Source organism: Oncorhynchus tshawytscha, linkage group LG16, assembly GCF_018296145.1.
Source record: "Oncorhynchus tshawytscha isolate Ot180627B linkage group LG16, Otsh_v2.0, whole genome shotgun sequence".
In the NCBI taxonomy this organism is placed as follows: domain Eukaryota; kingdom Metazoa; phylum Chordata; class Actinopteri; order Salmoniformes; family Salmonidae; genus Oncorhynchus; species Oncorhynchus tshawytscha.
The window spans coordinates 69,763,165-69,778,348 of NC_056444.1; the positions used below are offsets into that span (position 1 = coordinate 69,763,165).

At 40.7% G+C, this 15,184-nt stretch overlaps 1 protein-coding gene across 3 annotated transcripts; it reads left to right on the plus strand.

Moving 5' to 3' along the window:
- Positions 1 to 1,961: 1,961 nt before the first annotated feature.
- Positions 1,962 to 14,935, plus strand: LOC112216256 (transcription factor CP2). Of its 3 annotated transcripts, XM_024376104.2 has the most exons (18): positions 1,962 to 2,285; positions 2,807 to 3,042; positions 4,065 to 4,216; positions 4,338 to 4,414; positions 4,568 to 4,673; positions 4,886 to 4,992; positions 5,182 to 5,334; positions 5,442 to 5,552; positions 5,816 to 5,904; positions 6,089 to 6,137; positions 7,028 to 7,054; positions 8,806 to 8,850; positions 11,930 to 12,023; positions 12,150 to 12,240; positions 12,375 to 12,481; positions 12,687 to 12,829; positions 12,976 to 13,027; positions 13,134 to 14,935. In XM_024376104.2, the coding sequence occupies exons 2-18, from the start codon at positions 2,921 to 2,923 to the stop codon at positions 13,169 to 13,171; spliced, it is 1,563 nt and encodes a 520-aa protein (XP_024231872.1). In that variant the 5' UTR covers positions 1,962 to 2,285; positions 2,807 to 2,920; the 3' UTR covers positions 13,172 to 14,935. The 3 variants fall into 3 exon arrangements, with proteins under 3 accessions (XP_024231872.1, XP_024231873.1, XP_024231874.1); XM_024376105.2 differs by lacking the exon at positions 7,028 to 7,054; XM_024376106.2 differs by lacking the exons at positions 7,028 to 7,054; positions 8,806 to 8,850.
- The last annotated feature ends 249 nt before the right edge of the window (positions 14,936 to 15,184 follow it).

Here is a 15,184-nt window from a genome sequence, read left to right on the forward strand (position 1 = left end):
CAGCGATTGAATTGTGAGACTCTGCTGTAGAGCTCATCACTCCCTCTAACTGGGAGGGGGCCAGAGACAATTACTCAATGCTGACACATCTTTCTAGCTGATTTACACGCTGAAGCTATGTTGCACTTGGTGACCTCTGAGTGTTTCATCCTAACATCGTTGGTGCCGATATAGATAACAATATCCCTATACTCTCTACACTCGCCAGTTTTAGCCTTAGCCAGCACCATCTTCAAATTAGCCTTAACATCGGTAAACAGTGTATGATCGCTGTATGATTCTTTTAAAGTCTAATACTGTACTGTGAGTAATGGAGTCGCCAATGACTAGGGTTTTCAATTTGTCAGAGCTAATTGTGGGAGGCATCGGTGTCTCAGACCCGTAACGGGTGGAGGAGAGACCAGAGAAGGTTCCATCTCTGACTCCGACTCATTGCTGAATGGGGAAAACCGGTTTAAAGCTTCTGTCGGCTGAATGAGCGAGACCGGTTGAGCATTCCTACAGCATTTCCTTCCAGAAGCCATGAGAAAATTGTCTGGCTGCGGGGACTGTGCGAGGGTATTTATACTACTATCTGTACTTATTGGTGGCACAGACTCTGTTTCATTCTTTCCTACACTTAAATTACCCTTGCCTAACGATTGCGTCTGAAGCTGGGCTTGCAGCACAGCTATCCTCACCATAAGGCGATCGTTCTCCTGTATATTATGAGTACAGCGATTGCAATTAGAAGGCATAATGTTAATGTTAATGCTGGTGGAGGTCATGTAGAACCATGTCCAGATAAAGCGTCCGAGGTGAAAAAGTTGAATGAAAAAAGTTGAGCGAGGGATTTTTTTATTTTTATGGTAATTAAAAAGTAAAAACTGTAAAATTGGCAGGTATCAAAGTAACGTTAGCAACAAACCGCACAGCAGCGCGTAAATAAGTCCATAAGTTAATCTCTGCATGTGTGGTTCCCACCGTGAAGCATGGAGGAGGTGGTGTAGTAGTGTGGGGGTGCTTTGCTGGTGACACTCAGTGATTTATTTAGAATTCAAGGAACACTTAACCAGCATGGCTACCACAGCATTCTGCAGCGATACCCCATCCCATCTGGTTTGTGCTTAGTGGTACTATCATTTGTTTTTCAACAGGACAATGACCCAACACACCTCCAGGATGTGAAGGGGACTATTTGACCAAGAAGGAGAGTAATGGAGTGCTGCATCAGATGACCTGGCCTCCACAATCATCCGACCTCAACCCAATTGAGATGGTTTGGGATGAGTTGGACTGCAGAGTGAAGAAAAAGCAGCCAACAATTGCTCAGCATATGTGGGAACTCCTTCAAGACTGTTGGAAAAGCATTCCAGGTGAAGTTGGTTGAGAGAATGCCAAGAGTGTGCAAGACTGTCATCAAGGCAAGGTGGCTACTTTGAAGAATCTCAAATCTTAAACACTTTTTTGCTTACTACATGATTCCATGTGTTATTTCATAGTTTGATGTCTTCACTATTATTCTACAATGTAGAAAATAGTAAAAAATAAAGAAAGACTCTTGAAAATTGTAGGTGTGTTGACTGGTATTGTAAATATATTTATTATTGTCATTACAGTATTTTTTTTCTTCTTCACATATTTAACCCCTTATTTTTGTTGGCACAAAAGTACTTCTATACTTCCATTCATTTGTAGCGGTTAACTTTAGATGAATCCTGTGACACGTGGGGTCACGGAGTAAAACTGAGAACACCATCCATGTTTGTGAGTCTCACCTTTCTACATAGTGGTCATATTAGTTCGTAGTTTTATATAAACAAATACATCACATATTATCTTATATAAATACTTTTGATAATTTTTGTACGATAACTAGCATGAAATGTATCGATAATTGTGGACATTTCCATAATTTCTCCCCAAATTATTAATTTACAAAGTATACAGGATGGGACTCTTATTCTGAAGGATTCCAAAAATCCGTGACCCGGAAGTACTCAGTTATTCTTAACTGCTTTGCGAAAATTATCTATTTGTCTAGCTAGCTAAAGAAGCATATTAGATTTGTGACTTGTGTTTGTATAGCGATACATTTTAATGTAGATTTAATTAACTACCATACACGACTTAATTAGTGCTCGTTATATTCAAATAATCCGTGTCCACAGGGCTGCTTTCCCGAAGAGTAGCTTGCTGGCTAGGTAGCTATTTTATAGTGCGAGAACGAGGGAGCATCTGAGACATGGAATGAAACGGTCGCAGAGTTAGCTACAGTAGCTAGCCAATTTACTTGGGTTTCTAAGGTAAATTCGATGGCTAACGTAATCTCATTACTAGAAGTGCTATCATAATCGAACTTCATATTTAACACAAACCTATTGTTGTGTGTGGCATGTGTTGACCTGTTTAGTAGTTAACGGTTAGCTAGCTAACATTCATTCACAGTCAAGTTCCCCAATAGCGGACTAAACGCCACGGTGGGGTGGAGTTTAGTCCGACAGGTCCTCAGCTGCTGAGCTAGCCAGTTTGTATACGTATGCCCCATTTTCATGGCTAGCAATGTTACATTTACGGTTACACACACCATATACGTTATCAGTCATTCTAGCTTCAATATCTTCCATGTGGGACTGTCAGGGAAAGTTAAGTACCTGTCTGCTGTGATTACTTTTTGTTGTGCACACAATCTGGAATCGCTAACTATCCATGATCTGTCAGTTAATTTGCTAGGCCTATATTAAAAAAAAAAGTCTTTACACTCTACTTGCTAAACTGACATACACCGTTTGGTACCATTATATCTATCATGGCTTTTCTCTTCCAGTTTGGTAGCAGCAGACATCTGCCAGGCTTTAAGAAATTAGCAGATTGGATTTTTGAGGCCAGGGATTAGAATTTGAGACAAATTCGACTGGAATCAGATTCACGTATCGTCGCCATGGCTTGGGCTCTGAAGTTGCCGCTCACTGATGAGGTGATTGAGTCAGGCCTGGTCCAGGACTTTGATGCCAGTCTCTCTGGCATTGGACAGGAGCTTGGAGCTGGGGCATACAGTATGAGGTATGAATCATCATTGGAAGTCTATTGAAAATGCACTGATATGTTAGAATTGAAATAAATCTTTTCTGTAACTAACCGAAGACCAGAGCCTTTCGTTTCCAATGGGAGCAAATTAATCATGGTGGACAGAACAAGCAAGGATGTAGGCAGGGCCATGCACCATCTAGTGCGAGCCTATTGGCTCGTTGTAGCATTTATTTGCATATTTCAGTTAGGGAACGCCTACTGTGTGAAGTGCACGTGTGCAATAACTAAATTTGCCCTTGCACTCCTAAACAACACAGTTTTTAATTTTTTTATTTTGGCAAAGGGTAAAGTCTACAAAACACCGTCCACTCTGTTTGTTACATATTCTAGTTTTGCAAACAGAAAACTGTATGGAGATCAAATGTTTCATCTGTGAGAAAATTAGCATAATGTCTGCCAAAAGTATGCACTGATCATGCATAGGCCTAACCTTCCATCAGTTCTCTCTTGAGGGTTGTTCTTATTCCAGGAAAGAGGGGGCTATATTCTCAGTCAGACTTGGGATTTTGCAGAGTCAGGAACAGTTGGTGTAAGGGATACGGCTCTCTCTTTCAGACTGCTCTTTTGTTAGTTTTGTAAGTGTTCTGTTACATGATACTGAAGTGCCTGGAAAGTGCCTTATTGTCAGTGAAATTCTTATGTTGAGAGGGGATGAGATACCCAGGCCGGATACCAAGGTAGTTGATTTGTTTTTCACAAGTTTTTACCATCATAACTAATTAACTGTAAAGAAGGGAACTGTTATAAATCACTTCTCCTTTTTCCAGTGTCTCCTAATGATATATTTATCTATGTCCACATTTATTGTATGGATAACAGAATTTACAAAGGAGGTTATTTTAAGAAATGAGTCTCCTCCCTCAGTCTCATACTAGGGAGATTCAAGGCCTGTTGAGTTGTTTCAGACATGTTGATACTATGCCAATATCATGTGCTTGTAAAAGATGTTGGCTTGCCAGTTCATTGACCATGTTGTCTTGCGTCTCTTTCTTCAGCGATGTGCTGGCCCTACCCATCTTTAAGCAGGAGGAGTCCAACCTGCCGCCTGACAGTGAGAACAAGATTCTTCCTTTCCAGTATGTTCTGTGTGCAGCAACCTCGCCTGCCATCAAACTGCACGATGAAACACTTACCTACCTCAACCAAGGTTAGCATCTGTCTGTGTTCCATTTTCATGATTGTGCTTTTCTTGTGAATTTGTTGCTAATTTAAAGAAATAGCAAGACAATGATGTGGTATGTTTATGAACTTTTGTCTTTTGATTTCAGGACAGTCTTATGAAATTCGAATGCTTGACAATCGGAAATTGGGGGAACTCCCAGAAATCACTGGCAAAATGGTGAAGGTAAGATGAACAAGAACACAATGAGTCATGACCATAGGCATGGGAGTGAGCTTTTGTTTGTCTGGGCCCATTCCAATGCCATCATTTCCTATGTTTTCTACCAGTAGTGCAGGTACTTCCTGGTTCCTCAGCGATGTTTCTGTGTGTCCTCAGAGCATCATCCGAGTGGTCTTCCATGACCGGCGTCTTCAGTACACAGAGCACCAGCAGCTGGAGGGCTGGCGCTGGAACAGGCCTGGAGACCGCATCCTCGACCTGGGTGAGTTCTCTGTCTTGGAAGGGTATTGGACTACTCTGGGTGAAGAAGGACTGAAGGGGCTGTTTTTAAGACTGTGGAACTGGAATTGCTTTAAATAACACAGAGCTGTATCTTCACTGAATTAAATGATGATTGACAACAGTCTGCATAACATGTACTTAGTTTGCTCACACAATCCTTCTGATAACTTGTCTTGTGTTGCTCCATTGCAGATATCCCCATGTCAGTTGGCATGGTCGACCCCAGGGCTAACCCTACTCAGCTTAACACGGTGGAGTTCCTGTGGGACCCATCAAAAAGAACCTCTGTTTTTATCCAGGTAGCATGATAAACACACCCACACAGTTGTTTTCATAAGGTTGGTCATAGCTTATCGTCTAACATCAGTCCAAGGCTGTCTGAATGGAATGGAAACAAATGGGTTTCAAAAAAATAGAGCTCTCTCTCCTTTATTGAATAAAACAACATCCACCAGTTTTCAAATAGTCATGACAATTCCATGTTTTAGGTTCACTGCATCAGCACAGAGTTCACCATGCGGAAGCATGGGGGAGAAAAGGGCGTGCCTTTTCGCATTCAGATTGACACTTTCAAAGAGAATGATGGCGAAGAGTATACAGAGCATCAGCATTCTGCCAGCTGTCAGGTCAAAGTCTTCAAGGTGAGAAGAAAGTCTGAGCAAAAACATTGAAAATTAGATGTTAGCTTCATTTGATCCCTGTCATGGTGCTATCCATAATAAACATAACTTTACCTCACCTGTGGCAGCCTAAAGGTGCAGACAGGAAGCAGAAGACGGACAGAGAGAAGATGGAGAAGAGGGCGCCTCAGGAGAAGGAGAAATACCAGCCATCCTATGAAACCACCATCCTAACAGAGGTTGGAGTCAGTGTGTTGAGTGAATGGGAAAAGGGATGGAGGGATTTGGAGAAGGGGTGTGGCAGTAGTCAGTATGTCTAAGAGATGAAGAAACACAAACAAAATGATGCATTTAATTTTTGTATCAATAATTTCATCATAATGTATAGAAATGATGCACAACACAGGATTTCTTTCTGAAATCAAGAACTAACATCTGGAGAGCTGGATTAAGTAGAGCCTAGGTCCCTCTCTACTAGAATAACAGAAATGTTCTCTTGCAGTGCTCTCCCTGGCCAGAGGTCACCTATGTCAATAACTCTCCATCGCCTGGCTTCAACAGCACACACAACAGTTTTCCAGTGGCAGAGGGGTAGGGATCAGGACATAAACATGCAGCCTGTTCTGAACCACACTGCCAATTTATAAAATATTATGGGGGTGCAATGCCTAATACAACAGTTGTTTTTGTTTGATTTGGGAATTTCTGTTTGTTTTCCATCTACTCCCAGAATGTCCCTCCCAACATTTTCAAGTAAATTTTCTGTTCTTCCCAGAAATGGATCCCCCGGTCACCAGCCAGAGCCAGTTGTTCAGGTGGCAGATGTAAGTACGTCCCCTTGTGTGTCCTAAACCCACTCAAGGCTCATCTCCTGCTCCATCCCTTCTCACTAACCCCACATCTGCATGTTTAAAGTCCAGCTTCTTTCACATAACTGAAGTTGACACATTGTGGTCATGCTTTTGCTTTTGCTGTTGGCAGCAGGACTAGTGAAATACTGTAGAAAGTGTCTGTAGTGGGAGATTAAACTAAACTGAAAGAATGAGGACTGAGGCTGCGAATGACTTTGCAATCATTACACGTTGTTTTAATTTCAAAGCAGCACACACTTTAACATGACATCATCATTATGTTTTCGCATGAGAGAGCTGTCTATTTGTGTACCCATTTTCCATTGATCACATTTGCATGTAGTCGAACATATTTAACAAAATAATGAATATATATGGCAATACTGTTTTGGTTTTCTGTCTGAAATTCTTTGGGAAAAGGAAAGGGAATGCATGGATAAGTCTCGTCAGATTTGGGTTAGAATACCAGACTACTTTATAAGAACCTGCAGAATGAGAAATGTCACAAGTTGGATGAGTTCTATTTGCTTTGAACAGTTCTATTATTTAGTGCAAGAATTGTGATTTTTTTTTTTTTTCTCCCCCCATTCATGTTCCTAGATCCCAGTTACTAATACATGGATGAAACATGCCCTTTGTTTTTCGGTTCATCAAGGCAACCATTTAACTAATGCAGTAGACTGTCGTCCTCCATAAAGAATCTATTGTATGATGCACATCCCAAATGATTAATACGGTTGATAGAAGGAAACAGACCTTGAAATAAGCCTATACATCCATGTCTATGCACCTATCAGTTCAGTTTTATAAAGGGTATGTACACCTTTTCTCCCTTCTTTCTCCCGCATTATTATCCAATATAGATTGAAAGCTGTCTGACTGATACGATTGTAAGTTTCCAACATTTTCTAAATGTCTGACTTTGATTAAAGATGCAGACTTCATGGTTTAGACAGACTCAAACAGAATGTGGGAGTGTGCAATATTCACTGATGTATAATATATAATCTTTAAATTATTGATTGCACTTATTAACCCTATTGCTTGCTGTCTGATAATGCTGATAAGTACAGTACCAGTCAAAAGTTTGGACACACCTACTCATTCAAGGGATTTTCTTTATTTGTACTATTTTCTACCAAAAAAGTGTGAAACAAATCAGAACATATTTGAGATTCTTCGACGTAGCCACCCTTTGCCTTGATGACAGCTTTGCACACTCTTGGTATTCTCTCAACCAGCTTTACCTGGAATGCCTTTCCAACAATCTTGAAGGGGTTCCCACATATGCTGAGCAATTGTTGGCTGCTTTTCCTTCAATCTGCGGTCCAACTCATCCCAAACCATCTCAATTGGGTTGAGGTTGGGTGATTGTAGAGGCCAGGTCATCTGATGCAGCACTCCATCCCTCTCCTTCTTGGTCAAATAGCCCTTACGCAGCCTGGGGGGGGTGTTGGTTCATTGTATTGTTGAAAACAAATGATAGTACCACTAAGCGCAAACCAGATGGAATAGTGTGTCGCTGCAGAATGCTGTGGTAGCCATGCTGGTTAAGTGTGCCTTGAATTCTAAATAAATCAGACCGTGCACTTGGAGTTACTTTAAAGTTCTTCAATTGTTCCGCGTTGGCTGATCTTCATGTCTTAAAGTGATGGACTGTCATTTCTCTTTGCTTATTTGTGCTGTTCTTGCCATAATATGGACTTGGTATTTTACCAAATAGGGCTATCTTCTGTATACCACCCCTACCATGTCACAGCACACCTGATTGGCTCAAACGCATTAGAAGGAAAGAAATTCCACAAATTAACTTTTCATAAGGCACACCTGTTAATTGAAATGCATTCCAGGTGACTACCTCATGAAGCTGGTTGAGAGAATGCCAAGAGTGTGCAAAGCTGTCATCAAGGAAAAGGGTGGCTACTTTGAAGATTGTCAAATATAAAATATATTTAGATTTTTTTAACACTATTTTTGGTTACTAAATGATTCCATATGTGTTATTTCATAGTTGTGATGTCTTCACTATTATTCTACAATGTAGAAAATAGTACAATTTAAAGAAAAACCCTTGAATGAGTAGGTGTGTCCAAACTTTTGACCGGTACTGTATGTATCCAGTTGTTTTGAGTAGTTTGTAATAATTTTTAGGCAGCAACATCTACCTTAACTCTCCCTAAGGCCCACTTGAATTTTTGACATCACAAATAAGTGGTGTTTGTGTCAAAGAAGACTGGCACTCAGGCTAAAAACAGTCTGTTTGTGCTATCATGCAAACTCCTTGTCACTCATTGTCATGCCAAACATTGGCAATTGAGTTGGCAAGAGCTAAAATAGTTCTGGGACCAGGCTCCTTTAATACTCTGAGTACTTGTACCAGTATTTATAACAACACCTCTCCATGATGTACGTAATAGTCATGTAAACTAGTTTTGAAATAAATGCAGCGCTGAGGGTTGACAGTGACGGTATGTATTTTGACAATAGCCTTGTTGTTTGCACTGTCAAAATATCACCCCTTGTGTTTTACCCCCATTTTAGACAGAAATACATAAGCAAGGTTTTTTGGTGCTAGTGGGGGGGGGTTTGCTACATGATGATAAAATACAATTTAAAAATTGAGAGACATTCTGCCTTACAGTTGTCGTCCCATCTGCTTACAAGAGACAGTGAAAGTGTCCATCAGGTATATATTAATTTATGTTATGATTTTTCGAGTTTGAATGTTGAATCGTTTTGCCTTTTTAAAGCAAAGGTGGGATATGTATTGCACACACTACTTCTCTGACCAGGCTCTGAGCAGATCTGTTTGCGTGTAGAACAATTGAACAAGATGACAAACAATTTTTTAAATTAATTTTTGTGTGTTTCTGTGTAGAAGTGGATAACTGCTACAATGATATTTTATCTACTCTGTCATTGTAATGGGGCTTTATTCCTCCTTTTAGCATGTTGTGGGATGGGTTAGCTCGGAGAAACTACTCATACCTGGCTGTATATACAGTGGGGCAAAAAAACATTTAGTCAGCCACCAATTGTGCAAGTTCTCCCACTTAAGAAGATGAGAGGCCTGTAATTTTCATCATAGGTACACTTCAACTATGACAGACAAAATGAGAAAAGAAATCCAGAAAATCACATTGTAGGATTTTTAATGAATTTATTTGCAAAATATGATGGAAAATAAACTTTTGTTATTGACCAAATACTTATCTCAATACTTTGTTATATACCCTTTGTTGGCAATGACAGAGGTCAAACATTTTCTGTAAGTCTTGACAAGGTTTTCACACACTGTTGCTGGTATTTTGGACCATTCCTCCATGCAGATCTCCTCTAGAGCAGTGATGTTTTGGGGCTGTTGCTGGGCAACACGGACTTTCAACTCCCTCCAAAGATGTTCTATGGGGTTGAGATCTGGAGACTGGCTAGGCCACTCCAGGACCTTGAAATGCTTCTTACGAAGCCACTCCTTCATTGCCCGGGCGGTGTGTTTGGGATCATTGTCATGCTGAAAGACCCAGCCACGTTTCATCTTCAATGCCCTTGCTGATGGAAGGAGGTTCACACTCAAAATCTCACGATACATGGCCCCATTCATTCTTTCCTTTACACGGATCAGTCCCTTTGCAGAAAAACAGCCCCAAAGCATGATGTTTCCACCCCCATGCTTCACAGTGGGTATGGTGTTCTTTGGATGTAACTCAGCGTTCTTTGTCCTCTAAACACGACGAGTTGAGTTTTTACCAAAAAGTTATATTTTGGTTTCATCTGACCATATGACATTCTCCCAATCTTCTTCTGGATCATCCAAATGCTCTCTAGCAAACTTCAGACGGGCCTGGACATGTACTGGCTTAAAACCTCTTAAGGAGGCTGCGAATTTTCGCAGCTTTTTGTTAAAAATCGCGCAACATTTCAGCGCCTTGCTACTCATGTCAGGAATATAGTATATGCATATGATTAGTATGTGTGGATAGAAAACACTCAGACGTTTCTAAAACTGGTTAAATCACAGCTGTGACTATAACAGAACGTCTGTTTCATCGAAAAGCGCAGGAAAATCTGATCACTGAAAGTGGAAAAAATATCCATGCGCCACTTACATGAATTGTTGAAGGTGAACCGTATTAAATGAGGCCGAGCTATACATCGATCCACAGGATGTATAGAGTCTCCTCATTTGATTCGGATTTGATTCTTGGTCGAACCAACCCAAGGGAACCGATTCCCTCCGACCTGAAACAGGATGTTTTGGTCGAGGTTTTTCCGGTCATTTTTTCCAGACGATTGCCTATAGCATTTACATCGCCTCCTGATGAATTTTATCGCTTATTAACGTGTACTAATACCTAAAGTTGCATTACAAAAGTATTTCGAAGTGTTTTGTGAAAGTTTATCGTCGACTTTTTAACTTTTAAAAAATGACGTTACGTTATGAAACGCTATTTTTTCCCGTTTATCACACAGTCTTCATAGATCGATATCTAGGCTATATATGGACCGATTTAATCGAAAAAAAGACCCAATATTGATTATGGGACATCAAGGAGTGCCAACAAAGAAGATGGTCAAAGGTAATGAATGTTTTATATTTTATTTATGCGTTTTGGGTAGCGCCGTCTACCGCAAAATCTGTCTGTTTAGGTGACGTTGCAGTATTTTGGGGGTACATGCTATCAGATAATAGCTTCTCATGCTTTCGCCGAAAAGCATTTTACAAATCTGACTTGGTGGCTAGATTCACAACGAGTGTAGCTTTAATTCACTACCTTGAATGTGTATTTTAATGAAAGTTTCATGAAATTATGAGTTTTATCAAAAACTATAGGTGGCGCTCTGAAATCCGCTGAGTGCTGTTCCTTCGTGGGAACAGTATTTTGCATAATCCTTAAGAAGTTTGCAGGGGGACACGTCTGGCACTGCAGGATTTGAGTCCCTGGCGGTGTAGTGTGTTACTGATGGTAGGCTTTGTTACTTTGGTCCCAGCTCTCTGCAGGTCATTCACTAGGTCCCCCCGTGTGGTTCTGGGATTTTTGCTCACCGTTCTTGTGATCATTTTGACCCCACGGGGTGAGATCTTGCGTGGAGCCCCAGATCGAGGGAGATTATCAGTGGTCTTGTATGTCTTCCATTTCCTAATAATTTCTCCCACAGTTGATTTCTTCAAACCAAGCTGCTTACCTATTGCAGATTCAGTCTTCCCAGCCTGGTGCAGGACTACAATTTTGTTTCTGGTGTCCTTTGACAGCTCTTTGGTCTTGGCCATAGTGGAGTTTGGAGTGTGACTGTTTGAGGTTGTGGACAGGTGTCTTTTATACTGATAACAAGTTCAAACAGGTGCCATTAATACAGGTAACGAGTGGAGGACCGAGGAGCCTCTTAAAGAAGAAGTTACAGGTCTGTGAGAGCCAGAAATCTTGCTTGTTTGTAGGTGACCAAATACTTACTTTCCACCATAATTTGTAAATAAATTCATAAAAAATCCTACAATGTGATTTTCTGGATTCTTTTTCTCATTTTGTCTGTCATATGTGATGTGTACCTATGATGAAAATGACAGGCCTCTCATCTTTAAGTGGGAGAACTTGCACAATTGGTGGCTGACTAAATACTTTTTTTGCCCCACTGTATCTGACCTTAGAGTGGATTTGATTGTACACTTTTCAAACCAATCCAATGTTTAACAACATCACATGGCTTTTGCCCTGCCTGCCTCAAATTTCTGCGTCTCTGTCTGTCTGTGTCTCTTTTGGAACAAATAGAACCTGTTACCTGCGGCAACACCACAGGATGCTCAGCAGTGGCTACATAGAAACCGCTTTTCACCGTTCTGTCGGCTCTTTACTAATTTCTCAGGTAAGGGTAATTTTATATAATATAATTTCTTGCAGTGAATTTATATTCTCAACTTTGACTTCCACAACATGACAACAGTCTGACATATATTATTTGAGTATTAGGCTGATTTGTTCTATGTTCCAGGGGCAGATCTGTTGAAGCTGACCAGGGAAGATGTCATTCAGATCTGTGGGCCAGCAGATGGTATTAGGCTCTTCAACGCACTGAAAGGCCGGTAGGTGTACTTCCTTACCACTCTACTTCCATATTGCACCATTCATACTGCAATATGGAAATGCCTATTGAATTTAATAAATGATTGAGTGTGAGAAGTTTCTTGTGTCAGCTTATTTCTGTGTGTGCGTGCAGAGTGGTACGTCCCAGGCTGACGGTGTATGTGTGCCAGGAGTCCCAGCAGGCTCGGGAACAGCAGCAGAAACATGAGAACGGAGACACAGCTAGCAGCACTTTCTTCGGTGTGTGTGTGTGTGTTCTATTTATAAAGCATTCATAACACATGCTTGCTTGCTTACTTACTTACTTGCTGATGGCGGCGCAATGCGCCAAATGATAGCATAATGATAGCAGTGATGTTACAGCATAATACACTGTTAGCTACATAGGGTGTTATGAAAATGATTGACAATATATATCCTTGTACACTTCTGTCTTCTTTTGCAGTGTACCATGCCATCTACCTGGAGGACTTGACAGCAGTTGAGCTGACAGAGAAGATCGCTCAGCTATTCAACATCTCACCCAGACAGATCAGTCAGATCTTTAAACAGGGACCCACTGGTATACATGTCCTGGTCAGTGACGAGGTATGGCTTGTCTCAGAAGTGGTGCACTACTGAATAGGGTCTGATTTTTAGACAGTCTTTTGTTTCTGGATCAGTCTTCCTTAAGTCTGAGTCCTAATGTGTACACTGTTCCTAGCCTCTAAGATGGAATTTCTAATTTCTCACAGATGATTCAAAACTTCCAGGATGAAGTATGTTTTGTTTTGGACACAATGAAAGGTATGAGAGTCATTCAATCCATTTTTTTTTACCGCAAATATTGGGGAGTTGAGAAATGTTTTCTGTATCACTCTTCATGACTTTGGCTCCGTTTCTTTATCAACAGCCGAGACGAATGACGGCTACCACATCATCCTGAAATGAAGACTGTCTGGGGGATTGCCTAACCCCTGCTCTGTCCTTTACACTCAACCCTGCAAGCCCCTCTACAGGCTCTGCCCCTGATATTCCTGGACTGTGCTGAAGATTACCTGTTCGATTCTCTGAGGCCCTTGCTATGGGGAATGTTGACTTAAGCATCTTGCCCATCCTTGATACCTTATTGTCTTATTTTAAAGGGGTGACTGACTCTATTTGAGCTGCCATATTGAAGCAACACGCTTCAGTTTCCTCCCTTGCTAGAAACCCTTTTAAAATGGTTGCATTTTCCTCCTTCACTGCTCATGTGTTTGAAAAAGAGAATGGAATGAAGATACCCTGCCACTGTTAGTGCATCATGATGAGCAGCTGGTGTGCCGAAGTTCTATGCTTCAGAATCAAGGAGTTTGCTGTCACATGAAACGGGATCCACAACAAGAGATACAGAGTTCTTGTACATTGGTCTCCATCTCCTACTGCTAGGCTGCCTGGCTTGACATCAAGGATTCAGTTTGTGAGGACCGTGGCCATGGTTACGTAGCTACGACACGGGAAAGAGAACCTTAACAGGAAGTGGTGTCTTAATAGGCTGCTGGTGTCCCTTTCATTACCTATGTCCTTTTCTTGTTTGGGCGTAAGTCTGTCCTCTGTTCTCTCTCTCCTCTGACCCGGAAACTGATAAGTGGTCGAGGACTGTGTCAAATCCTTAGAAGGCAAATGGAAGATGATCCTCCCCTCCTCAGTAGCCTCCTTTTGGCGAGGAAGCACAAGTGTATTCTACCACAAGAGTTTTGATATTTGCCACATCCCCAATGAAAAACGCGTTTTGTATTGTCATGGGAGAAAATCATGCACACATTTAAGTGATATGCTACTTATCCTTTTATCTATAAAATGTCTTGCACAACATTTATTTTGGAATCCACCCCTTATAAATGTAATTTGCCTGATGACATGCAAGTGGAGAAGGAGCTTATTTCAAACAAGTATTTTCATCCACGTTCAATCTCCTCACCACCTCTCCTCGATTTTTTTCAAAAGGAGGCAAGAGAGGATGCAGGAGTTGAGCAAATCTAATTGAGAAACGGCCCATGAGAACCCCTCTGTCCTCTTCCAGTGAGTGCTGTGCTCCTGTGAAAGCCTACTGTCCTGTTTTCCTGTGTCCTCCTCTATTACTTGTGAGAGAACATCTGTGCAGCTTTTGAACACTGTCAAGACCGTGTCAGGATACTGGTCTGTTGATCATGATATGGCCCTCGCATCCCTGAGCCGACTAGGTAAAAAATGCTAATTGACTCAAATGTGAATGTAACATTTAGCTGATTGACACACTGTCTTTCTTTGTTAGTGACACCACACAGTGGCAACACCAGCAACTTACCAGTCTCTGTCTTGCCTGCTATCCCTACTTACCATCATACTGTATTTATCACTTTACAGTTTCATTACAAAGGTTTTGGACAATTCTCAAACCTTTATTTTAAGTAGATATTTGTTTAAAATATGTGAATCATGTCTTACTTTTAGCTGTTTTATAACCTTTCTAACATATGTTTAGAGAACAACTCTTTGCATCGTTTTTGGATATTGCCACTAATACATAGCAGTGGGTTGTATAGGGCTTGATAAACCTGCATGTGTAAAGCTAGAGTTGGTTCCCATTCAATCAAGTTCAACTGAACGCTTCCAGAATATTGATTGCGTGATATTTAGATGTTGTCCAGTTTTGCCCCTCTCAAGTCATCAGAATGATTAAACTAGTTACCCATTCGTGGCCTGTTTGTATTTTTTTTTAAATGCCTAGCTTCGTGTGGACACCATTGAGAAAAACATGTTTTTTTAAAATATATTTTTTAATTGTATTATTCCTCAAGCTTTTGAGTTCTGTATAAGCAGGTAATTTTAAGCCTGAAAATAATTCCAGAGTTAACTTTGAATGTCCTAATATTGGCTAAACATATAATGTAGATTAAAAAATATATATAAAAAAAGTGTTTTTATACATTGAATGTGTTTGGT